The sequence below is a fragment of the Rhamphochromis longiceps genome, linkage group LG20 (genome assembly GCF_057381845.1).
Source record: "Rhamphochromis longiceps isolate RC_006_pf linkage group LG20, R_longiceps_female_GT1.1, whole genome shotgun sequence".
Taxonomy (NCBI): Eukaryota; Metazoa; Chordata; class Actinopteri; order Cichliformes; family Cichlidae; genus Rhamphochromis; species Rhamphochromis longiceps.
This window is the reverse complement of record NC_140576.1, coordinates 24,460,640-24,485,615: the sequence shown is the minus strand read 5'-3', so window position 1 is coordinate 24,485,615 and position 24,976 is coordinate 24,460,640. Positions and strand designations below refer to the sequence as shown.

General features: G+C 45.1%; 1 protein-coding gene across 2 annotated transcripts in view; it reads left to right on the top strand.

The window, feature by feature from the left end:
- The window catches only part of LOC146645390 (nuclear receptor coactivator 3-like), a 70,382-nt gene extending 45,730 nt beyond the window's left edge, over window positions 1-24,652 (top strand). For both annotated transcript variants that reach the window (XM_085393016.1, XM_085393017.1), the window contains 21 exons: window positions 6,707-6,814; window positions 7,639-7,799; window positions 9,669-9,769; window positions 9,867-10,041; window positions 12,503-12,685; window positions 13,041-13,127; window positions 13,274-13,414; window positions 13,701-13,848; window positions 14,175-14,665; window positions 14,758-15,878; window positions 16,000-16,132; window positions 17,218-17,373; window positions 17,608-17,841; window positions 18,163-18,268; window positions 18,368-18,539; window positions 18,838-19,164; window positions 19,564-19,662; window positions 20,251-20,503; window positions 20,649-20,826; window positions 20,946-21,138; window positions 21,887-24,652. In XM_085393016.1, the coding sequence (XP_085249142.1) occupies window positions 6,726-6,814; window positions 7,639-7,799; window positions 9,669-9,769; window positions 9,867-10,041; window positions 12,503-12,685; window positions 13,041-13,127; window positions 13,274-13,414; window positions 13,701-13,848; window positions 14,175-14,665; window positions 14,758-15,878; window positions 16,000-16,132; window positions 17,218-17,373; window positions 17,608-17,841; window positions 18,163-18,268; window positions 18,368-18,539; window positions 18,838-19,164; window positions 19,564-19,662; window positions 20,251-20,503; window positions 20,649-20,826; window positions 20,946-21,138; window positions 21,887-21,898 (4,560 nt within the window). In that variant the 5' untranslated portion in view covers window positions 6,707-6,725 and the 3' untranslated portion in view covers window positions 21,899-24,652. The remainder of the gene's footprint in view (window positions 1-6,706; window positions 6,815-7,638; window positions 7,800-9,668; window positions 9,770-9,866; window positions 10,042-12,502; window positions 12,686-13,040; window positions 13,128-13,273; window positions 13,415-13,700; window positions 13,849-14,174; window positions 14,666-14,757; window positions 15,879-15,999; window positions 16,133-17,217; window positions 17,374-17,607; window positions 17,842-18,162; window positions 18,269-18,367; window positions 18,540-18,837; window positions 19,165-19,563; window positions 19,663-20,250; window positions 20,504-20,648; window positions 20,827-20,945; window positions 21,139-21,886) is intronic.
- Window positions 24,653-24,976: the final 324 nt, after the last annotated feature.

Sequence of the window (24,976 nt, the reverse complement as noted above, 5' to 3'; positions counted from 1 at the left end):
CATGGTGTAAGCACTGTAAAATGTAGGGATTTGTGTGTAGAGTTTTGCAGTAACAGTTCACCAAATTTGAGTCATGTGTCAAAGCAGGGAATAGTGTTTATAGTTCAGGGAAATGGGTGAGCTTTTTGAACAATAGCGTTACGGTTTTGAAATTTTAGTTTAGAGGCCTGGTTATAGTGTTTAAGCAATCGAGAAAAACTGTAATAAAAAAAAACAAGAATTGTGTGCGCAAGTTTGAATTTATTTTGGATTTTCTCTAATAAACACAGGGTCAAAAGTACACATGCAGATTCAAATATGTGCATACACCACCACTGATAGTTGGTTAAATGTCCCGGAGCAAGTTGGTCACCATCAACAAGCTTCTGCCATGATTGTGGCTGAATCGCCTTTCTTGGCAGAATTAGTAGAGTTCCTTTAAATTGGTTGTTCCTTGCGGAGATCCAGCTTTTAAGAGTAGTCCACAAATTTTCTGCAGGTTTAAGTTCAGGACTTCGGGAAGGCTATTCTAAAAGTTTAATGTTAGCTTGCTTTATCTATTCCAAAACCAGTTTTGATGTGTGTTTGGGATCATTGTCCCCTTTGAACACTCAATTATATCCCACTTTCAACTGAAGCTTTTGATTTGAGGAAAGATTGAAGAATTTTGAGGTAGTCCTCCTTCTTCATCATTTCATTCACTTTGTGCAGTACACCAGTGATGCTACCACCACCATGCAAAGCCTCACTTTTAGTCCACCAAACTTCTTGTGATTGTGACAAGTAACTCAATCTTTGTCTCATGTGAAGATTTCTCTCCAGAAGGCATTTGGCTTGCCCATGTAGGTGTCGATTTTGGAGCAGGGAGTTTTTTCTTGGTCGGCACCCTCTCAGTCCATGGCAGCGTAAAACTCCCTTCATGCTGGGTGGTTCTTGGGTTCTTCCTGAACATCTTAATCAGTTCCCTTTTTATCTGAGGATGACAAAATTGGGTCTTCTTCCAGACGTTGAAAAAGCCTATGTTAACTTCTGACCACAACTGTATCTTGGTATCTTGCGTGGAGGGCAATTAGAGGCTCAGTATTTCCACATGCAGATCAGGGTAGTCAGGGATGGAAGCACGACAGTCCAATTATTAGACAACCTGAGCCCTGAGCCGCAGCTGCCATTGGGTCTTAAAAATTAAGGTGATTCATCTGTGGAAACCATGATTGTGCTCAATAATTGTCTAGAATCTGTGCTTTTCAGACGTGTGTCTTCAAAGTAAATGTTATAGCAGTTTGAAATGTTCATATCTAAAGCCGAGTTACATTACTTTTGCAGTCTTATTTGTTTACCTCAGAGCTTTTTGTCATTGGATTAAAGAAAATGTTTAGACAAAAGTTTAAAACATGTTTGGTTTTTATTATTCATATAGCCAATACTACAAGTACAATACAATACAATACTAAAAGTATCATCTCCGTAGCTCAAATCAAAACATGATGTACGTATGAGAGATTCGTATCATGGCCAGCTTCTGGAACAAATTGGAATGGTAATATTTGCTGTTTGCCAAATTTAGGTTGCTTGTGTTGGTTTCCTTGTGATAGTTTTTAATACTGTTTGCTAACTTCTTGGCTAATGCTAACTGAATGCAGAGACAACAGGATTGGTCAGTTGCAATGTGGACCAACGTTGTCATGATTTACTAGGAGCAACACAAAGCACGGGGAAATCACATCGTGCTTCACCGTAGCCCTGAACTTGCTTATACCTTACCTGATAGAGGTTGCTTGTGAGAAAGCACCATCACATCAGGCAGCTTCCTTCCAGGCACCACCCCTCCTCTTAACCACAAAGTGTGAGGACACATGAAATAGATTAATGCCCTGTCCTTATGCTCTGACTTGATTCTCCCTCTGGGCGCCATGAACATCTTGTGTCAGTTCATTAGTAAATCCTCTACTGTCTGCTTTTATAGCCAGGAGACAAAAGCAGTATGTGGTTTTTGTTTGTCTTCTGATCCAGTCTCTGCCTACCATCCTAACTAAGATTATGACATTGGCATCATATGTGCAAGAGATAAAAATAGTAGCAACAACAAAGAACCCCAAAAGGTGCCTCTAAAGGATGTATAAAGCCCACAAACTGCAGAAGTAAATTTGTTCCACCTAGTATTTGGTCCATCACCGTAATAGAACGACTCCATTTCTCCGTGGAGTTTCTTGTCCATCATCCATCTTTTTTTCTCTTTTCTGCAGGGCTTGCGTTAAAAAAAAATCTAGTAAACTCTCATTAATGTCAATTTGTGTTCAGAACTCATGAGAATGAGTAGGAACGTGTTCATCGTGGGATTTTGACAGTTGCCTAGCAATACTGCTTTGATTGTAGCTTACCCATCAGTCAGTGCGGTGTCTGTATTTTCTCCATAATGAATAATGTATTTCTTTCTTCCTGCCAAGACTAAAAAATCTGTTCTTTAGGTCTTTTCCAAAGTTAAGGGGGATATTTTGAAAGCAACATTGTGTGTGAATTAGATCCCTCACTAGTCAACAGGACTGTATGCTTTCTGTTTTATGAGGTGAGCCATTTCCTCTGGTTTTGCCATAAAGCCATAAACTTTGTGGTTCCTGGTGAGTCGTGCTCCCACTGGGCTCCGGGATCCAGGGTCATTGGCATGCTACTGTCCTTTAGCAGACCTCAGAAGTTTAGCTTCACCCTAAGTGACACCACAGCTGACCTGAACGATCCTCCTGCCTCATTCGCCCATTGACCCAAATAATATATGGGTCAGCTGTCAGCATGAAGGTGATGGCCTCTTGGAATCACTCAGTTCAAGATCAGGGTTGAGTATCAGGTCAAACTTAATATCAAAGTTCAGAGCTGCTTGCCTGCATGAGTCCTCTAACCTTCACCTGTCATCAAACGAGGAGACTTTCCCATGACCAGTCAGATGGGAACTAAAGCCAGTGCTGTTTCATAACCTCTCTGCAGGCATAGTGAGAACATACAAATTTCTTATGAAGTCTAACTTGGATTTCTGCTCTTATTTTACTTCCCAGTGTCCTTTAACCTCATCATTTGAGGTATATAAGAATACATTTGTGTTACTGTTTCTCTAACCCTGTAACTCCAAGCGTAGAATGTTTGACTTTTTGAGACCTCTAGATCACCGGTGCAAATTACACAACAATCCCGGACAAATTAAAACTTATACATACAAACTGATACTTAATTTCTTTTTTAGACACACCAAAAAGCTCAATAAACACTCCACTTTCGAAAAATTAGAATTCTTTATGAATTTGCTCATGATTCAGGCTTTAGGGGGCTAAACAGCGGATGTATGGTTAGAAAAGAAATGTACAGTATGCTGTCCAGTCACATCAGAGAGCAACGGCTACCACACGTATGCCTTTGTTTTGGATATAGTCGATTTATAGAGTGAGATTCACAAGTGAAAATAAGAAATGGAAAAAATGGGGCTTGAGGCAGAAGAAAGATGTTGACTGCTTTTTTTTTGCACAGTTGGACAGTGGCTGGACGAAGTGGGTGTAAAGTGTCAGATCTTGTGTTACATAAATTCTCATTGATGATACCGGAAATTGGTGGGGGCTTTCTGAAGCTGTTCGACCATCCTACAAAAATTTCTAAAGGAGTATGCCAGTCTCTTAACACCTCTAACATGAGCGCATTGTAGTATCGTAGGACACAAGTCACACCTGGATTAGGAACAAAGATCCCAGCATGATTTTGTGTTGGGTAGTCCGTACGCTGAGCTTTGCATGCCCCTGTCTACATGTTGTACCTGTGCACTGTCACCTGGAGGCAGTGTCAAAAGACAGTGTTAGCACCTACTGCCGAGGAGTTGGAACTTATAACATTGGAGTAAAACCAACTGTTGACACCTGCTGTTTGTTGTGATTCTGTCTCTACTTTTTTCCTAACTTCTTTATCCTAGTCGTAACCTCTGTTGCGGTTTCCTTTCCTTTTCAAACCAACTTTTTAACCAATTTCTTTTGGTTTCTTTTAGTTTTTTGGGGGAGATTGCATTTAAATGCATTTCTGTGACTGTGAATCGGGCTTTAAATAATTGCCTGCATGCATGAAGCAGTTGATTTGTGAAATGTGGTTATTGTACACTCGCTGTGAGTGTAAATGACCAGTGCTGTTTTCTGCCACAACTCGACCGACTCAATCGTGTCTTCTTAAGATAAGATTATAAGATCCTAGTATGGATGATTTGACTATTGTTAGTTTTTTGAACATTTGTAAGTTTTACTAACAAATGTGCTTTGCGACTGTGTGTTTTGGGGTTTTTCCTGCCAAAATTTCTCTTTCATTTCCCAAAACAATATCCTCTTAATTTCCACAGTTTTTGTTCCAGTTTCTCTAATACTCTCATTCAAACTGCACATTAACCCAGGTGCAGGGAAGCTAGTTTGCAGTATGTTTTTTGCTCTGCACACTCCCTTTCACATCTCCAGTATCCCTACGTCTCCTTCAAATTGCCGTCTTCATGCCCATCTCTCCATTCCCTCTTGCTGCCCTCAATAACGCCATCACCCTCCATTTCCTTCTTTACGTGGCTCATTCCCACTGCCCCCTGCTGCTGTATTGTACCCACCGCAGCCCCGCTGCCTCTCTGCCACCAGGCCCCACACTGCCTGTGGCGTGTAATTGACTTTCTCCCCGCACTGGAAAAGCGGGCGGCCCGCGCCAGGCTGGAGGTGACCCATTTCCCTGGGGCATTCAGCAGGCTCCTAATCAACTATTCTCTGGGGCTGCCTCATTCACTCTGCAATTAGAGCAACTCCCCCTTTGAGAACTCCATCAATAGGCTGGCAGTCAGGCAGGCGGACGGGCGGGTTTGGTTGGTGTAGGAGCAAAGAAGGAGTTTCACCCGAACACTTTGTCTTGGCTCTTTGAGTTCTGAAACCTCCTTACTTTGTACTTCCCCCTCTCGCTGCTTTTAGCTTCTTCTGCTCCTCATCTCCCTCGTGGTAGGTTTCATCAGACAACAGCAAGCGGGGGTTTTGTCTAACGAAGAGCAGCAGACGGGGAGGCAGGTAGACGGGCACGCAGGGAGGCAGATCGTAGGATAGGCAAGAAGAGGTAGGCAAGCAGACAAAGGCACTAAGGCAGACAGTCAGTCAGTTAGACGGGAGGGACTCGAGGGAGAGATTAAAAGAGAAATTTGAAAGAGGGAAGGATTGAGCAAGAGTATCTGTGAGATTTCAGAGCATCTCATGCTTTTAGGAGAGTATTCCCAGTTGTTGTCTTGCAAGAGAATACACTTGTGGTTCACCTGGTCTTGCAGACATGCGTGAAAGCAGTCCTCATATTGATTCTGTCTCAGTAGGAAGGTGTGTTCTCGTTCTCGCAAGCCAAGTTCACACGACTGAAGACTGGGACCTTCTCTGTCCTGAAACCGAAAAATAAAAAGGCAACACAATCAGATGCTTTTGCTCCGATCCCACCAGAGATCATGGCGCATGATGATTAAATAACAGGCCGGCGTCTCTCCCCTGCCGCTGGCCTGATTTTCTATGCAGGAGAGGCAGTGCTCTGGTCAGAGGATAACCATGTAATCAATGGAATGAAAAAGCTGCTCTGGCTGTGAAGGTTAAGAGGGGTACAGGCGGTTTTCAGCCCACTCTGTGTGCCACACATGCATTCAAAACACACTCCAGACTGTCTGAATGTTACTGAATCCTCCTCCTTTCACCTGTTCCCCTTCCCTCCTGTCTTTCTTTGACATGCCTTTATCTCTCTTTCTCTCAGCTCGCTCCCTCCTACTGCCGCCACCTCTTTTTGCTCTGATTTCTCCCCCCCCTCATCCTTGTTTTTTTTTCCTTCCTCTGCAATTCCTCTGTCTCCCACTATATTTGTGCTCTCTCTCCCCTTCATTTACTTTCCTCTCTTCCCTCCCTCTATCCTCCTTTCCCCTCCCTCCCTCCTACCTTTCCCCAGTGTCAGCTGCTGTCACTGTGGCAAAGAAAATGACCAATCAGAGCTCACATCACTGCACCGGCTTCTCCCTCCCTTCCTCATTTCTTCCTTTCCTTCCCTCTATTCCCTTCTCTTCCTCCTCCTCCTCAGCCTCCTCCTCCTCCTCCTCTTCGGCCCATCTGCCTCTCATCCCCGCAACCTTTATCAGCTCACTTCCTGGAGACGAAATGTGATGCATTATGGGAGACAGACGGCTGTCTAACGGGGTTAGTTGTGTTGCGTGGCTTATCATCAGAGACACTGCTAATCCTGTGTCTTTGTGTGTATGTGTGTGCATGCCCGTGTGGATACTCCATGCGAGCTGATGAACTCATACATGCACAGCCACACACACACACACACACACACGCACACATACGCACACACACGCACACACACACACAGCCTCAGATGCTTACGCTCATATTCTCCAAATAAGAAGAGGAGGAGGAGGAGGCGGCCGACGAGACATGTTTATGTTTGTCAGTCTCTGCAAGGAGAATACGATTTGCATGATATAAGCATATTTTAGCCTGCTTGTGTACTGTTTTGCACTTTATTCATTTACAACCTGCCTTTATTATTTTTGCTGAGTTCAAAAGGATGCTTGCCATGCCTTCCTGCCTTCACAATTACCTTTATAATGAGAGCTAAAAGGCTAAGAGGGGACTGTGTAATCACTTCACTCAATGCATTAAAGTTTTATTTACACCTCTGTGTGTGTGTGTGTGTTTTTATGCTCTTTTTCTATCAGGTGCTGATATGTGTTCACGATGAGCGGGCTGGGGGAAAACTCCATGGAGCCTCTGAGCTCGGAAAACCGGAAACGCAAGCTTTCCACTTGTGACACGCCTGGTATGGGGTGAGTGTGTGGGATCAGCAAACAAGAGGGGAAATGCAGGAAAGTGGGCTACTGGGTCAATGTCTTCTTGAGCTCTGGCTGTACAGCTATTATGTCGATGTCTGCCGTGATGAGTAACAGTGAAACCCTGCAAAAAAAATTTTAGTAGTTTTGATTGGAAAAATTATTTTATTTCCTCTTTGTACTTTACGCTCTGAAAATTAGAAGGTAAAGCCATTTTCACCTGGTTGGAACGCAAGAAATAAAAAGTGCCTGTGTACTAACTTTGTTTTAGTCATGTGTTTTTATTCCAGTTAGGTCTTCATCAGGACAAACACATTAAATTGACCATTGCCACGTTAATGTGTGTAGACTCAATTTTGTGTTATTGATGCTTATTTCCACTGGCCTTTCACCCTACGTTTGATGATCTTTCTCCACATTTTCTGTCTCTGTCTCCACTGCAGCTGAAAAATAAAGGCAAATATGATCCAAAAATACTAGAAGTGGTATTGATCTACTCTTCTAAGTCTTGCCGGGAAAGGTGACCGTACTGCAAGCTTTTTAAAAAAAGAAAGAAAGTAATGTCCAGTTAGCCGTATCAGCAAATGACTAACTCGTAAGATAGCCATTGTTCTCAACCTTCAATACAACCACTGCTGACATTTCAACTAGTCATTTTTTGCGGCACAAAGAAGACATCGGTCTCACAAATAAACTGCTTGCCATCTACCTCGCAGCCACTCTGCATTGTTTTCTGACATAGAAACAGCACTTTGATCACACTTTGAGAAAAGTGCATCGCTGTAGTTTAGCTTTAATCTTTGTTTATTGCCCCCCTGCAGGTGTGAGAGGAAGCGGCGGGAGCAGGAGAGCAAATACATAGAGGAACTGGCGGAGCTGATCTCCGCCAACCTAAGCGACATCGACAGCTTCAATGTCAAACCAGACAAATGTGCCATCCTCAAAGAGACGGTGCGCCAGATCCGCCAGATCAAAGAGCAGGGTGAGTGGGCACGGTGATCTGAAGGCTACTGAGGGGCAGTAAACGGACAGGTGCCCTGAAAGTTAGGTAGACTGCGAGGAAGTGTCTGTAGGAAACACTGGGAAAGGTGTTATGGTGCTATAGCGGCGGTATGGACAGCTGCAGGGTTAGCATGTACGCACGCACATGCACACGCGTGCCTCTTCTGAGCCCAGGTGCAAGGACAGATCAGTCATTCATCTCCCACAAATTTCACAGCCCCGACTGTTTATGTTTGGGAGGAAACACTGGCAATGCTTTGTGAACCTGTCATTTCCGAGTGTGTGTGTGTCTGTGTGTGTGTAATATTGCCATGCACAGCTGTGTGCTGGCCTTGCCAGGGGCTGTTTAATTGGACGTTTGCAGGTAATCACATGCCCATCCGTTCTGCTGAACTGCCAAATTATTAGTTCAGTTACATCTGCTCTTGTCATAGTTGTCATAGTTTCATCTCCGTGATGCGGCGGTCATTTCTGCAGCAAACCATCTAGAAAGCTGCAGGCTGAAGCGTTTGCCTTGCAGAGGCACCATCAGTGCACAGACTGACAGATTTAAACTCCTGGAATCGGACGTGTGTCAGGATCAATTTTTCCTTCCAAGGTGAACTTCAGGGAGATCAGGGGGAAGAGCCGGTGGTGAAATTTTGTTCCTTCTTGTTTCTGCTCGGCTCAGTCAGTGTCTGCCACCTCGACAGGAAGGGGAAGAGGCTACAGCTGGCCCTGACTGGCTGCTGACAGGTTGCCATAGTTACAGGAAGTGAAGACAGAAATGACACGGGTGTTTAGACTCGTCTCTCGCTTTCTACCTGTTCCTCTTCTCCTCTTCTCACTTTCAGTTGGTCTTACTGCCAGTCTTCATTTTGCTCTTTTCTCCATCAATCATTCCCGTTTTCTCATCTCACTTGGATGTAAGATTCCCTGCTTTTGCTTCACTTCTGCTCTCCTGCTTTTTTTTTCTTCCCTCCTCATGTCTCATCTGTATTGCAGCACAATGAGTTGCAGCATCTTCAGGTTTGCTCCCAGCATCTTAAGATATTGAATGAACTGATAGAGCGCAGCCTCTCTCTTTCTGTTTCATTCTCTCTCCTCTTCCTTTCCCTCATTTCTTTTCGTCCTTCTCTTCCTAACTTCGCAGCGCCCGGCTGCAGGCAGCAATGGCTTTTTTTTTTTCTTTGTGTGGGTATCAGTGCCCCTTGGGAGCTAATCAGATAGAATGATTCCTGTAGCCAAGCAGCCCCCGCCTCTTTCTCAGACCGAGCTCTGCATTAATACAACGAGCCAACACAATCCATTTTTCCCATCCACATCTCTCTGTCTCAGCCCCGGACCTCCCCATCTCCATCTTTCTCTCCGTCTGTGTTTCCCGCTCTCAGCCTCAGCACCTCCATTAATTCAGGTGTCTTAGCTCCTACCCCTGCACCATTACAGCTTCCAGATCCTCTCTAGCTCTCTCCCGCTCGCTCTCTCTCTCAGCCCCAGCCTACCAGCCAGTCCCTCACAGTCTGACACTGAATATAAAGCATGAGGACGGCAGCTACCTGCTCCACATGCACCCAGCCCTCCTCTCCTCCTGACGGGCTCCTCAGAGAAACCTGCCTCTATCCGTCTCCCTCCTCACCTGTATTTTTAAATTAAAAAAAAAAAAAAAAAGTGAAACTTGAGAAACGCTGCCCCCTGCTGATGCAGATTGGGTAGTGATGGACTGGCTGCTTCTTCTCAGGTAACATAGCTCTCACCTTGTTTCTCCTTTGCTCTTTTTTTTTCTTCTTTGAAAACAGCTGGGTTTGAACTGACTGTGTGTGATGTCATCGATTTATTTATTTCTTGTTGTGATTCATTTCCTCTCCTCCAGGTAAAGCTTCATCCAACGATGACGACGTTCAAAAGTCAGACGTGTCCTCAACTGGTCAGGGGGTCATCGACAAGGACCACCTGGGTCCACTTCTGCTGCAGGTGAGCCCAGCTCTCCTCCCCTGTCAATCACGTGCTTTTTATCAATGCTTACGATTGGCCACCTGGCCGTTGGTAACTTCCGGCCGCTCTGCTCCAGGCTCTGGATGGCTTCCTGTTCGTGGTAAACCGGGAGGGCAGCATCGTGTTCGTGTCGGACAACGTGACGCAGTACCTGCAGTACAAACAGGAGGAGCTCATCAACACCAGCGTGTACAACATTCTTCACGAGGACGACAGGGAGGAGTTTCACAAGAACCTGCCCAAGACCAACAGTGAGGAACACGCACACACACAAGCCTACACATCTCAATACACACACACACTGCAAAGCTACACATCTGCTCAAAAGCAAACCCTGCTTGACATCTTCCACAGGGCCGAGGTATAAAACTAACTTTGAGAGGTTACAACAACTCTCCGCACACGTCAACGTAAACTCTCAAAGTTATTTATTCTTGCACCTCCGGTCTTTACTCCATCTCCTGTTATAATGAGGAGCTCCTGGGAAGCGTGTTCATGTGCATAGGAGCAATTCAGAAACACATGCACGCATACACACACACACACACACCTGACAAAACATACATGTGCACAGGAGCACCCACCCACTCGGTGCTAAGCAGGCAGAGCGTAGCGCGGCTGTCAGTCACACTCAGTGGTCCAGACAGTGTAAAACAGGCCCGAGCTCTATTCAGATCCCATGGCAGCCATCTGGAAACTACGTACTGCTGAATAATGCACCTCCTCACTTTCCTCTACTTAATTCACTGTGTTTGCATGCACGTATGTGTGTCTTATTGTCAGTTGTGGAGCAAGCACTCAAAACTTATACTCAGCTAAAAGTAGTACCACCACACCCTAAAAATACTCCATTCGAAGTATGGGAAATCTTTCTACTTTTAGTATTTGTGTACAACCAGAGTAATGTAAGTACCCTCTGTTAGGGCTAAGTATCATTTTATTGTTGTGTAGTTGGATGAGGTGAGGCTAATTCTTTAATACCGGAGTGCAAATGATGATTGCTCCTATTATGAATTCATCTCCTGGTTATTTTGGTGTTGTTATCTAAAAAAATTCTAAAAATGATAAGAAGTGATCGTCACGATAAGTGGCGCTTTCAGACTCGGTGGCTCAAAATTATTAAAAAATAAACTCAAATAAAGCATCACATCACCACGTTTGAGAGCGTGTCTCCAAGAAATAGCTAAACAGGAAAGAGTTAAGCGCAGTACTCGAGCAAATGTTGCTTTCTCCGACTGCTTATTGTGTATTTTCACACGTCTATGTCAGTAATCCACTCGTCAGGGTGCCGTGTGTGTGTGTGCGCGCGCGCGTATGTGAGCATGTGCGTGGAGAACTATTTATAAAGCTGATTAATTATGGATATGTGTGCTCGACTGAACCTGCTACTCGATTAACTAAGCAGCAGCAACCTCCGAGCAGCAGTGGTGGCGGCGGCTCCGACATGTCACTGACACGTTCTCCCACTTATTCTGCCTCTTCCCCTGCACGCTCCTTTATTCACTTGCTCTCTTTATCTTTTAACACTCATCTTTATCTACTTTTCCTCTCAGCGTCCCTGGTGCCTCCCTCAACTCGCTCTTTCTCAGCCTCATTCATACTTAATATGGCTGCCTACTAAGACGAATATTGTGGTTGTCTGTTTCTCAACCGGCTTCCCTTTCTGCTCTCCCACCCCTCATTGTGTCTCGCTCTGCTGCTCTGCCCCTTCATTATCTTTAGAAGCCGTGAATGAAATGCGCTCTCGCTGCACATTCCTGCGGGATGACCGCTGACCGTGCCAGCTACAGTTAAATACACACACACACACCACACAAGCACCCAAGAAACACACATACACCAACAAAAACAGACACACACGCTCGTCCCCAGAACATGAAGTGAGCTTTCATTGTTAGCCGGTGTGCTTTTGACCCCTCTGTCCTCCCTCGCTGTTGGCTAATTGCGTCTGAGGGGAGGCGTCAGCCCCGGTGACTGCTGGTGTTTCTTTCTTTCTGTTTTTTTGTTTGTTTGTTTTTTTCAGAGAGAAACCTAAGGCCTTGTTAAATCACCTCTCACTATCACACAGCCCCTCCCCACCACTGCCTTGCTTACCTCCCCGACGTGCCTCGCTCTCCCGGGTCCTCTCTTGTATCCTCTGCACACCTACCAGACAGAAACCTCCGGCCAGCTCAAGGCTCCGATAAGGCTTCACTCAGACCTTGGCGAACAGTCGGATCTCTCTCTGAAGTTTCATTTCCTTGTGCCTCTTTCTTTCTTCATCTCCCTGTGAAGGTGACCCCTTCTAAATGTGTGCGTGCATGCCGTGATAAGAAGTCAGGGTCTAAATGAGGATAGATGGCTGAGTGTCCCTGGCCTCTGCCCACTGCAGAGCAGACTGGGAGGGAGAGATATTGGAAATCGACACCTTGGCTAGATTAATCCCATGGTCCATTTAGCCAGGGATCCGAACAGCAGCGGGAGCTTCTGCTTCTCAATTAAAGAAGGACAATACATGTTGCAGTGCCATTTTTTATTTATTTTTTTTGCTTCCTTTGTCGTCCTTTGTGTGTCTGTGTGGATCTGTGGCAGGATAGGGTGTGAGCTGTTTGTGATATTTGATGACAGGCAATCCATTCATAGCTGTGTGTGGTTTTCAGTCCCACGAGCGTCAGGCTCATTCCATTTTACTCCCAAGAGTAAACGCCTTTTTGTTTGTGTTCCTTTTTTTAGTAAATGGGGTGTCGTGGGGAAGCGAGGCAGCCCGACAGAAGAGTCACACCTTTACTTGCCGGATGCTGGTCAAATTTGGCCATGCCCACGGCCCCATGGAGGAGGGGCCTGGAGGGCCACGCTACGAGACCATGCAATGTTTTGCTCTTACCCAACCCAAGGCCATGATCGAGGAGGGCGAAGGTAGGAGGAGCCAGTATATTCACAATAGTGTCTCTACACAGAAATGTGTTTTTCTTAGTTTTTGTCTCAACATCCACTGTTTTGTAGAAACCTCACAAATTTAGAGGCTCACATGCACATTTACAGTCTATTCATATATTTTTCAATGAGACACATCTTATCCCTTATTTTGTGTTTTTGTAAGAGGATCTCTAAAAGAAAGTGGAAAATCAGATATAAGTAAATGAATAATACAGAACATAAATAAAACAATAAAAGGTGAAAATTAATGTTAAATACCAATACTGAATAATCGGCCTCAAACGCACAGAGTGAATATGAAGTATCGTCAAGGCTGATCTCCTTTCGCCTGCAGACCTTCAGTCATGTATGATCTGCGTGGCCCGTCGAGTGACAGCCATGGAGAGGACGGAGAGTTTTAACACCAGGCATGAACTCTCAGGTGAGGAGCTGCGTACTCACTAAACAAACACAGAAGCTCAAACAGGCCGCGATGGTCTTTCTTTACCCACGAACAGGTTTGACTCTTTCTTCTTGCGTCTTCTTGCTTCCTCCCTCCGCGTGCCCTCCTTCTGTCCTGCTTGGCAGGTAAACTGATTCAGATCGACCAGAACTCCCTGCGAGCGTCGATGCGTCCGGGCTGGGAGGATTTGTTGAGGCGTTGCATTCAGATGTTCCTTCAGCACAGCGATGGGCAGCCCTGGTCACACAAACGCCACTATCATGAGGGTGGGTAACGCACGTATAAGGACTTAGTGAATTCATCTCAGTGAAATCCACATTAAAAAGGCTTTATTTAATTAACTGTATATTTATTTATCTTGGTTTTGGCTTTGTTTTTAGTTTATTGTTACTACTTATCTTTTTAGAAAGAAGACTCTTACTTATTTAAACACAAACACCTCCTGCATTACCATCCCAGTACTGATCTCTTGAACAGACGGTTTCATCATATAGGAAGTGATTGATGACCTGTGTTGTGACTTAGGTCATCTTACTCTATCTGTCTGTGCAGCCTTTCTGCAGGGTCACGCAGAGACGCCCTTGTACCGCTTCTCCCTCTCTGACGGCACTCCAGTCACAGCCCAGACCAAGAGTAAGCTGTACCGTCACCCTATGAGCAACGAGCCGCAAGGCTTCATCTCCACGCACCTACTACAGAGGTCAGAAAACTGAAAATACACACACTGCATTCATACTCGGCAAAGTGCATTTCATTTATTGTACTAACAAAAAGGAGCACTTCAAGCATGTCTATGCAAGGCAGCCAAGGTATTCATGCCACATAAATAGCTCAAGTGGGAGCTGAAGTAGCTTTTATATACACCGACATCCTGTGAACAGTGAAAAGAATCCGCAGAGGAGCGAGTATTTTATATGCATTTATCTCAAGTCTACAGTCTGAGAGGTTATTGTGGGAGACAGTGCACTTTCAAGGTATGTGCTTTTTTTCAAAGCTTGTGCTAGTTTTTATTCTACTTCCACACAGGGAGCCGAATGGTTACCGCTCAGCACCGGGTGGGAGCATGATGCCAAACACGATGCGACAGCAGGGCATGGGAGGCCCCAACCCGAATGCCCAAATGAACACCGGTGGCGGAATGGGTATGGGGGGCATGGGGGGCATGAACAGGGGCTTCGGCATGAATGAGCAGGGTCACATGGGTCCGATGGGCGGCGGCTCGATGTATGGAGGAAATGGCGGAGGAGGAAGTGGAGGAGGAGGAGGCATGGGTAACCGCATGATGCAGATGAATCAGATGGGGCACATGAATCAGATGGGTCCTATGAATCACCCAGGCCAAGGCATGCCGCAGCACCAACAGCAGCCCCCGTTTCAGAGCAGTGGCGGCTTTGGCCTCAGTGGCATGAACAGTCCCTCGGGGAGCCCGAGAATGGGCGTTCCTCAGCAGGGTCTCCTGATGTCACCTCGGAACCGGGGAAGCCCAAAAATGGGCTCCAACCAGTTCTCACCTGGAGGTAAGTCTGTTAGCGTCAAGTGTTCAGCATATTTTAATTTACTGAATTCATTGTTGAATCCAGTTAATGTGTGACTCCTCTTTCTGTTCCAGGGTTGCACTCTCCTATGAGTGGCATTGGCAGTAATGGTGGAAGTGGGGGCAGCACCACCACCTTCTCCAGCAGCTCCTTAAATGCCCTACAAGCCATCAGTGAAGGAGTAGGGAGCTCACTCCCCTCTACCCTAACATCTCCTTCTCCGGCCCACAAACCAGACAGCTCTCCCAGCATCCACTCCTCCTCCTCTTCTTCTCAGCCCAGTCAGGCAGCCAAACCAGGCCAGGATGGCTCCAAAAGCCCAGCCGGGGGCTTAGCACCTGGACCCAGCGACCATCACCACCCCATGCACCATCACCACCATCATCAGCATCCTCAGGCTGAGAGTTCCGGAGACCGACCAGATAGCCAGGCAGCAACAGCGACTAAAGACTCTGGAGACGGAAGCAATGAAGCGGGAGCGGCTAACTCCGAACCTCCTCGCAGAGTGCCAGACAGTAAGGGACATAAGAAGCTGCTGCAGTTGCTGACGTCTCCTACAGAGGAGCTGGGAATAGGTGGCAGTGGGCCAACGGGGCCCCCTGTACCGCCCCCTCCGACCAGCAGTAACACTCCTGCGGGCTCAGACAGTAAGGATGCGACGGGAGGCATGACTAGCCCCTCATCAACTGGGGTTACCTCATCCTCTTCGGCCAGTGGAAATTCAGGCCAAGCGACAGGACCAGGGGGCGTGTCAGCATCAATGTCATCAGCCCACTATACTGGCTCGCTGCAAGAGAAGCACAAGATCCTCCACAAGCTGCTGCAGAACGGCAATACGCCAGATGAAGTGGCTAAGATCACAGCTGAGGCTACAGGCAAGGTGTCTCTCGGGGGCCAGGAGGGCGCTGAGGTTGGAACAGGAGGCTCAGGGGCCGGGTCGGGCCCTGGGTTGATCACAGATCCCAAACAGGAGCAGCATAGTCCCAAGAAGGAGAAGACCCATGCCCTCCTCCATTATCTCCTCAACAAGGATGATTCCAAAGAGCCAGCGGATGTTAAGCCCAAACTCGAAGAGCTAGACGGGAAGGGACCTGTGGGGGCTGCTGGCGGCCCACCACGGAGTATCCCTGGATCTGGGCCCGGCCCTGTACCTGAACATCCCGAGAGCAAGATCAAGTCAGAACCACCTGATGATGTAAGATTGACTGTACTGTACTATTGTCGTGACCTGACATTTAGCTTTCCATGAAGATTAATGTTTGATCTTGTCTTGTTGACTTATTGGGTAACTATTTTTATTTTATTTCTTTTTTTAGTTGCACAACCTGGAATCTATCCTGGGAGATCTGAGGAGTTCAAGCTCTGACTTTTACCCCGATCAGGCTGGAGGTGGAGGGGCCAACGACACAGGAAGCAAACCCCCGGGTTGCCTTGACGACAGCCTGCAGGGTGAGTGGTTTACAGATCAAAGCTTATGAGAAGTGACAGACGCAGAGCAGGCGTTATGATATCATATGTGATGATATCAGGATAAAATGCCACTGAAATAGCATCTGAGCATCTCATGCTGTCATTCAGAGTTTTCTTGAACTCTTAACGTCTGTGTGGCTGTTTCCCAAACACTTCTCTTCAGCTGTACTGAAGAGGGCTCCTCCTTTGCAGCATTTTGCATGTTGCAACACTGATCCTTTGACAAAACAGTAGCAAAGAGTACAACTTCAGTTTCAAAGCCAAAAAATACAAAAGTGAAGCGAACACTATAATCTCTCTCACTGGAGTTTAGTTTAGACCATATAGAGATTTGTATTCACACGCAGCATCTGACTTTAATAAGCTGTTAAAATGTTTTATATGTCATAGCTGCTGTTTTTGAATCCTGTGAAAAAAGCTTGTATATCCTCGCTCGCTGAATAAATGACGATTAATAAAATGTGAGTGAGTCTAAATCTCTAAAAGTGTTACAAAAGTTGTCTTAAAAAGAAGAAAGAGTAAAACATCCGTCCACTTTCTCAACCGCTTGTCCAGTTTCGGGTTGAAGGTGACTGGAGCCTGTTTAATTTTTAATACTTTCAATATTAACTGCATTATTTTATTAAGTCCCTGTATTTTTTAGTGGTTAGTGGCTCCATAGTGTAGTGGTTTATACATTTGCAGAAGATCCCCGGTTTGATCCCAGGAGGAGACACAAATCCCTTTGGGGTTGCATCGGGAAGGGCATCTGGCATAAAAACTGAAAGCAGCAGTCAAATCAAATATGTGGAGCTACCCGCTGTGGCAGCCCGCTGTGAGTAACGGAGCAGGGGGAAAATAGCTTAATTTTAGTCATTCGATTCTATTTGATTTTCTGTTGGGTTTCTCTTTATTTTCATTATTTTCTCATTTATTCATTTATGAATCCATAAAAAGAAAGCTTGTGCAACAATGGGATATCAATACTTTTCAAGACAAATATGTTATTATAGGAGCTGTTTTTTCTCATGTCATACATTTACATTTTTATAAAGCACCGAAATCTTTTTATGCTGCTTGTACAGGGAGTCCAGGTATGGGTTCAGGACCCCGGGTGCCCTTCCAGAGGGCCATGTCCATGGATGCAAAGCCTCCTGGTGGGCCTGGAGGAGGCAGACGCCCCATGCTTGTCAAGCAGGAAAACATGATGGGCAGCCCAGACAGCTATCCAGGAAACATGGGTGTGTGGTTATGTGTTTATGGAGCTCAGAATTTATTTACTCCGCACATTTCCTCTCACTCTTTCTCTGCCTCTCAGTTTTTGGTTTGTTTTTTTTTGTATGTGTTCACCAGTTTCTGCCCTTGACTGTATCACAATTTAAATGGATAATATTGAGGACTAAGACTGGGCTAAACTGCTCTGTGTATACTGATACTGATACTGACACATGCATGTGGTGTTTATGTGTTGCCAGGACCAATGAATAGAGGGATGGGTCCTCAGAGATCCCCCATGGGTAGTTCAGGTGAGTGGGGCATGCCCCGCACCAGTGCCAGTCCTGTGGGCTCAGCAGGATATCCACCCATCATGCGCCCGGGCATGGAGTACAACAACAACGGCAAGGGCGTAATGTCAGGGCCCATAGTCAGCCGCTCCAACAGCGTACCAGCCACAAGGTCGATGTTGCAGCAACAGCTCATGGATATGGGTACGTCTGTCATACGGGGCCCAGGCGCCGATGGTGGTAGGGAAATGTTTACAAGCACAGACAGAAGGGTGAAATTTTAGAAATACAAGCCAAGGAGATTGGCAGGTATATTTATACTGTGTTCAGTATCTGTAATGTATATTCATAGTTTAACTTAACTATGAATAAATGAAACTTAACTTTTTGTTTGAATGATAGTGTGAGATGAAAAGTAAAGTAATTACATTTCTTGGGGGAATGTGAATGTTTCCTGCTAGAAACCTTATTAGCAGTTAAGCAGCTGACTGGCTATATAACTATACCCATGTCTTGCTGGTTTAGGAGGTTCTGCTGATATGGGCATGGGTATGAGCCCCTTCAGCCAGCAGGGCCAACCGAACCAGTCGCCCTCCTGGCCGGACACAATGATGGGCATGGAGGGAAGCAGGTCAGTGCAACACCCCTCTGGGTCTCCATTGAATTCTTATGTTCTTATGTTTTATCCTGAACCTTGTGCTGAGTTTCTCTTTTTCTGCGTTTGTTGCAGGCGGCAGTTTGGCAACACCTTAGATGATCTTCTGGTGCCTCCCACCACGAGTGAGGGTCAGAGCGATGAACGGGCGCTTTTGGACCAGCTAGACTCCCTGCTGAACAATACAGATGGCATCGCTTTGGAGGAGATAGACAGAGCTCTGGGCATCCCAGACCTCGTCAGCCAGGTTAGAAAACAATAAAAGGACAACATGTTCACCCATGTGCTCTTCCAGACCTCTCAATATGTGATGTAAAAGGAGAAAAATATCATTGCTTGCATGCGAGTGTAGCATTCATCTTTGCATTTGATATTTCAGTCGTGACTCACCCTGTTCAATCTGTTCCCTTACTGAAAGGTAACAGATGAGCCCAGAGGGATCAGTCTGTGCACTTAGAAAAAGATAATTACAGAGCAAACCAATTGGAAACCAATTGGAAGTTTGACAGACTTCTCTTTCTGTCCTCTTGTCCTATCTCCTCCAGACACAGGGAGCAGAGCAGCAGCTAGAACCTTTTCCAGGGCAGGATCCGTCCATGGTAGTGGACCAGAAGCCTCTCTATGGGCAGGGCTATCCTGGACCTCCTACTATGCCTATGCAGCCTGGCTATGGAGGGAACCCTATGCAGGGTCAGGCCCAGCAGGGGGGATTTGGGCCCATGCTCTCACAAATGGGCCAAGGCGGCAGTTTCCCCGCTATGGGTGGAATGGTGGGCATGGGCCACCCTCGTGCCAACATGATGCGACCCAGGATGATGAGTGCAAACAAACCAATGAGACTCCAGCTGCAACAGAGACTGCAGGGACAACAGGTGTGACCACAAGACCATCATGATTTGTTTTACAGGCAAATTAACTTGGGTCAGATTTGTCCCAGTATTGTAGTTTTTGTGATACAAACAGGATATGCAGTATGTTTAAATTAGAACGACAAACGCAAGTGTACCATTATGCAAATAAAGTCAGTGGTGGTCTTACCTTGGAAAATTGGAAACCTGTATTTGTTGTGGATAGTTTTGTCCATTTTGAAATTTGGAGCTTCCTCGCTCTTGCAGCTTCCCCCTGCAGGCCAAAGACATGCTTGTTAGGTTAACTGGTAACCAAAAGTTGGCCATAGATGTAAATATTAAGTCTGTCTCTCTGTGTTGGAGCTCTGTGTTAATATTTGCTTTTGTCATCTTGTCATCCTGGATTTTTGTTTTTTCCTGAAGTTCATGAATCAGACACGGCAGGGCATGGCCTTGAAAATGGAGAACCCAGGAGGAAACCCTGGCATGAGGCCTGGCATGCAACCTGGCATGGGAGGACAGGTAGATGTCAAAAACCTGTTTGGTTACATCTAAGTGAAAATGGATTTAATGTGACTGCAGTTACCTGTCATACTTTTATTAATGACTAAATAAACACACAAAAAGGTGTTTATGTACCAAGCAAATAGATATAACGGCTGACGCAGTAGCTGTAGAGTTACTGTGTGCAAGCTCAGACCTTTTGTGTGTGCACAGTTTTTTAAATGTGGCACTGTGTTATAATAAATCACCCTTTTTGCATCTTTTTCTTCTTAACCATCGACACAAATTTTGTTAATTTAGCCGCGTGCAGACTTTCAGCCTTAATTTGGGGTTGAAAAAAAGTATTACAGTGACCTCTGATGAGTTGCAGCAATTTTAGACCCAGTCTATTATTGAAGCATTGTTGCAGTTTTCAAGTGCTACATCTTTAATAGTGTAATTGGCTGTTGTAGTTTAGTAAAATTTAGGAAAATATTATTACACCGTGTCCATTTTCCCATCAGTTTTAACACATTCTTCATCACATATTTTCAGAAAGGTCTAAATATGACTACAGCAGGTGACAGTTCTCCTCTGGAAATGTGATTATCTATTTATTTTCTCCAGCCGAGCTTCTTGAACGCTCAGATGATGGCTCAACGAAGCAGGGAGATGGTCACCATGCAGATGAGGAGGCAACGCATGATGATGCTGATGCAGCAGCAACAGCAACAGCAGGCAGCGGCGGCAGCTGCTGCGGCTGCTGGAGGGTTCAGCCCTCCTCCCAACGTTACAGCTCCTGGCGGTATGGACAACCCTATGGGAGGGCCAACCATGGGCCAGCCGGGCCCCCAGCAGTTTGGCTATGGTGGCAACTATGGTGAGTCTAATTAACTGCTTTCTAGGCAGAATACTGCTGCTCCCTGGTGGTGAGTGCTGGTACTGTATTTATCAACTGTGCCTTGAACATTACTGGTACCTAAACAATAGTGGAGAGAAGTTGAAGCTTGATGATTTCCCCACAGGGATAGGCCAGCAAGGAGACCCCTCTTTTGGCCCCTCAGGTGGAAGTCCTCCTAATGCCATGATGCCTGGCCGCCTGGGGCCTCAAAATCCCATGATGCAACAGCACCCACAGGGTGGCCCCATGTACCAAGGTGCTGATATGAAAGGCTGGTCACAGGGAGGCATGGGTCGCAACAGGTACGACACATTTACTCCCCTACATCTCGCTGTCAGGAGGAGGGGAGAGGGATGGGCATAGTTTCTGTTCTTCTCTTGTTGAAGAGGAACAGTTTAACTCTTCTTCCTTCTGTCACCAGTTCGTACCCTCAGCAACAGTTTGCGCAGCAGGGACCTCCAGGGCAACAGCAGTTTGGCCAGCAGGGGAATCCAGGGCAGTATGGAGGCATGATGATGAACGGGGGCATGCCGCCTAGTGGAGGAGGAGGTCACATGGGGCAAATGGGTATGAACCCAATGGTGATGGGACGAATGCCGATGGGGCCTGATCAGGTATGTTCAGAGGGTGTGAGAAGCTAAAGAACAGGCTCATATGTGTTAAAGGCTTATTAACTGCTGACTAAAGAAGTCCTCTTATTCATAGTATACATAGTTTTTACAGCACAGGGAAGTGAAGCTTAAACTATAAGCTTATTTTAAACGTATAGAAACATTAATGTCGTCACTTATGGTTCTCAAACTCTTATAAGTACCTGCAGATCTGACTGACTGCTACAGTTTCTTTGAAGATCCAACTAGAAGTCCCGAGAAGCAAACTGAGCCCAAAATCTTATCTTTGTGCAGATTTCTTAAGCTAAGCTAACTTGATCAAGATGCATGCCTCCACCTTCTTGTTTCTGTAACACAAATAAATCCCAGAGTCCTTTGCACTTTATATGAAAAGGTGTGACGGTCCTCTTTGTTGCATATTTGTCAAAACGGGCTTCTTACCTCCGCTCTTGTATCTCACATACTAGAAAAACATTATATTGTCAAGTCTTAGAATACCTTTGCTCTGTAAGAGTCACAGTCCAGAATTACCTTTATTTATTCATTATTCACAATTTCAACAGGGCAGAAATTAATAAACGGCCACTTTAAATGACAGACACCAATGACTATATATAAGTATGTAAGTATTTTTTAGGACAGACTTGACTAAACCTGTCGTGTCTCTTTCTAGCAGGTGTTTTGTGGAAAACTTGTTGATTGCACTTCCCTGTCTCATTTTCTCTCTTCTCTGCCTCTGCTGTACGTTTAGAAATACTGCTGAACATCGTGGCAGACTCCTTTGCCTCACTGTGATCACCATTCAGAGACGGCAGACGGCTGCAGCACCGGGTGTGTTGGGCAGACTGGGCGATGTTAGTCTGTGCTGTGCTGTACTCCCACCAGGTGGGGGCGTGAACTTCCCTTTGGACTCGTGGCCAGTACCGTCAGTCTGGCAACCTGCGGAAACACAGACTCTGTCACATACATGAAAACACACAGCGATCATAAAAAACATAAAAAAATCAGAAACACTGTGACTTCTTTACACACAGATACATAACGATGGTCATACAGACACCTTTGCGATTCCTCTAACGGACCTTAGTATAATATCCCCCTCTTTGTGAGCAGTGTGTGCGTGCCCACGCCGAACGCACTCGCCGGACCAAGCGGTGAAGGTGGACGGACGCTCGAGTGAAACCACGTGGACAAACGTGTTGTGACATCCTCTCCTTTGTCGAATGTACCATGAAGCTGTATTCAGATCTGAAAAGATTGCTCTCTCGTTTCTGAACTCTTCGGGACTTTTTTTAATCCGCCGTCTTTCTGCTGCTCCTGGAGGATCTCTGTCAAAGCGGTTCTAGATGACGAGCCGTCAGATTGTGACACTCACACGAATGTGATTAAGCAGTAGCACATTGTTTCATTCCCTGGGACGCCCCTGGGCTAAAGTACGACTGAATTCCTTGTTGGCTGATTGCACTTTAAGGAAAAGCCAACATCAAAAGGATTGTGGCAATATAGAGGCCTTTACCCGAGAATTAACGCATAGCAGCAGACATCTTCTGTTTATTTTTGTGTGCGTTGTTCTTCAGGGTTTCCTATCTAAGAAAAGGCGCTGTTGATTGGAAATGGGTAACCTTGATGCTCTTTGTTCATTAGTGGGAACCAGTAGAAAGGCAGTAAGCACAGATTTGATCCAATACACTCGTATATAGTGTGCGGATTTATTAATATGACAATTTTTAAGCCACTTTAAAGTCACTCTTGGAACAAAGAGTCTTCTATTAAAATTCAAACACTCCACTTATATTTCTACAGAGTCATAAGGTGATCATTTACATTGAGGAGGTGATTTTTAGCTCAAAGTGATTCAGATATTTTGGTTACCTTGCACCCGTTTTCAGTGCTACTAGTAAGTAAATCAAAAATGGATTGCCAGTTATGAAATTATGCCTAGATTACCTAACATTTTAAAAGAAAGTGTTAGATTTGAGTGTAGGTGTGCATATTTCTAGCAATAATCCTTCCTCCTGGTTTTCCTCTGAGGACAAAGCTGAAGCATTGTTTACTCAAAGCGACGGTACTGCAGTATTAGACATGGTGTCTTGTTAGGAGCTTTTCTTTTCCTTTCGTCTGTGAAAATGAATTGTAAATATGCTTCAAATGTACTATATATAAATATATATATGCTTTTGTAGGTCACATACTGTTTTTTGCACAGCTTGTAAGGCTTGATATTTAAAAGTGTAATTTTCTTATTCTGTCATGGCTCGGCTTTTATTTTCAATACTTTAACCATCGGTTTGGAAAGGAAGGGCCTCTTTTTGTAAGCAGTACGTGTGACTTTCTTTCATACTGCCACTTTCCCTCTCTCAGAACGCACCTTTATTTTTATTTTGTGATTTCCGAATCAAGAATTTCTCTTTATTTTTCCGAGGACATAGTCTTAGCTAAAGAGGTGCTAGTGGGTTAACTTTTTTTTTTTTTAAGTAAATTATATTTCTTTTAATTAAAACAAAACAATTGCCTATATAAAAAGAGTTGACACATGATTGTGTTAGGCTTCAAGAGGCCCAGATGTCTTACCGGTATGTGAGGTGTGTATTCTCTGTACTTAACCTCAAGCTTCCATTTCTGACTTGTTTTCCCCTCCTGAGGTTTCTGTGCTTTCAGTTTCGTTCAGCCTCATATACGAGACTTTGGAAATCAGTCCCGCTGTGTCCGTAAGCCTGTGCGGTTTGTCCGCAGATATTTAATCATGACGAAAGCAACAAACAGAAGGAAGGAGATTTAAATCCCCTGATTATCTGCCTCTGTCTTGGCAGGGTGTTTTTTAATTTTACATTCAAGTTTTGAACTTTATTTCTGATGTGTTTCCTGTGGAACTTTCTGTTGAGAAATCTACCTTTGAAAACACGCTCAACCCAAAGATTTCTGTTTGTCATTCTGCAGTGCGTAGACACAGTTCCTGATGTAGATTGTGCAAGTACTCATGTGTGCTTTTACTGTTGCACATTACCTATAATATACATTGAGCTGAATATGTTTAATTGCATATATTATATCCCCCATCTGTATGAAATAGAGTAGACATGAGTCTGGTTCTGCTGAGGTGCTTTCGGTTTTTGTTTGTGATCGTTTCTTCCTTTCTGTAGACCTTATGGCCAGTTGAATCGTGGTGCTGCAAATTTCACACAGGAGAATGTTTTTAAGCTGGGAAAGGGAGGCTTCATTCATGATTGATGTCATTTATGTCTCAGAATAATAGCCTGGATTTCTTTTTTTCTAAAACCCTTGTCTCTCGATGAAGAATATGAAAGACTTATCCACAAACATTTCAAACAAAACATCTGTGTTTCTGCTTTAACGGAAAGGAACTCCTCTCAGTGCTTCATTGGAGCTTAAAGAAAAGAGAAAACACATCTGGGAATCATACAGTCATTAATACAGGATGTAAAATACTGTTGCATTTTTCTTACCTTGTTTCTTGATGTTAATATTGATGTAAATACAAATTTATATTTAAACATTACAGTGGCTCTGCTGTGTTTGCTTTTGTGCACGACTCATCAGTCTTCACGCCCTGCAGCAACAATCCAGACTTACAGAAAGCGCTGAAACTGTGTTTCTGCTGCAGTATCTGAGCCTTTCAGGAGCTACAAGTGTATGTTACAAGCAGACGTTCTTCTGGTCCAAGTATTAATGAGACGTGAGTCTGTGTGGAGGAGGGAAGGTGAGTGTGTCTTTGTGTGGATGAGAGCTATCAACATGTAGTAGGGGGTTCGGGCGTTTGGGTGGCCATTCCTCTAAAACAAAAGACGAGAGCTTCTTCTCATTTACGTCTCGCTTTCATCTG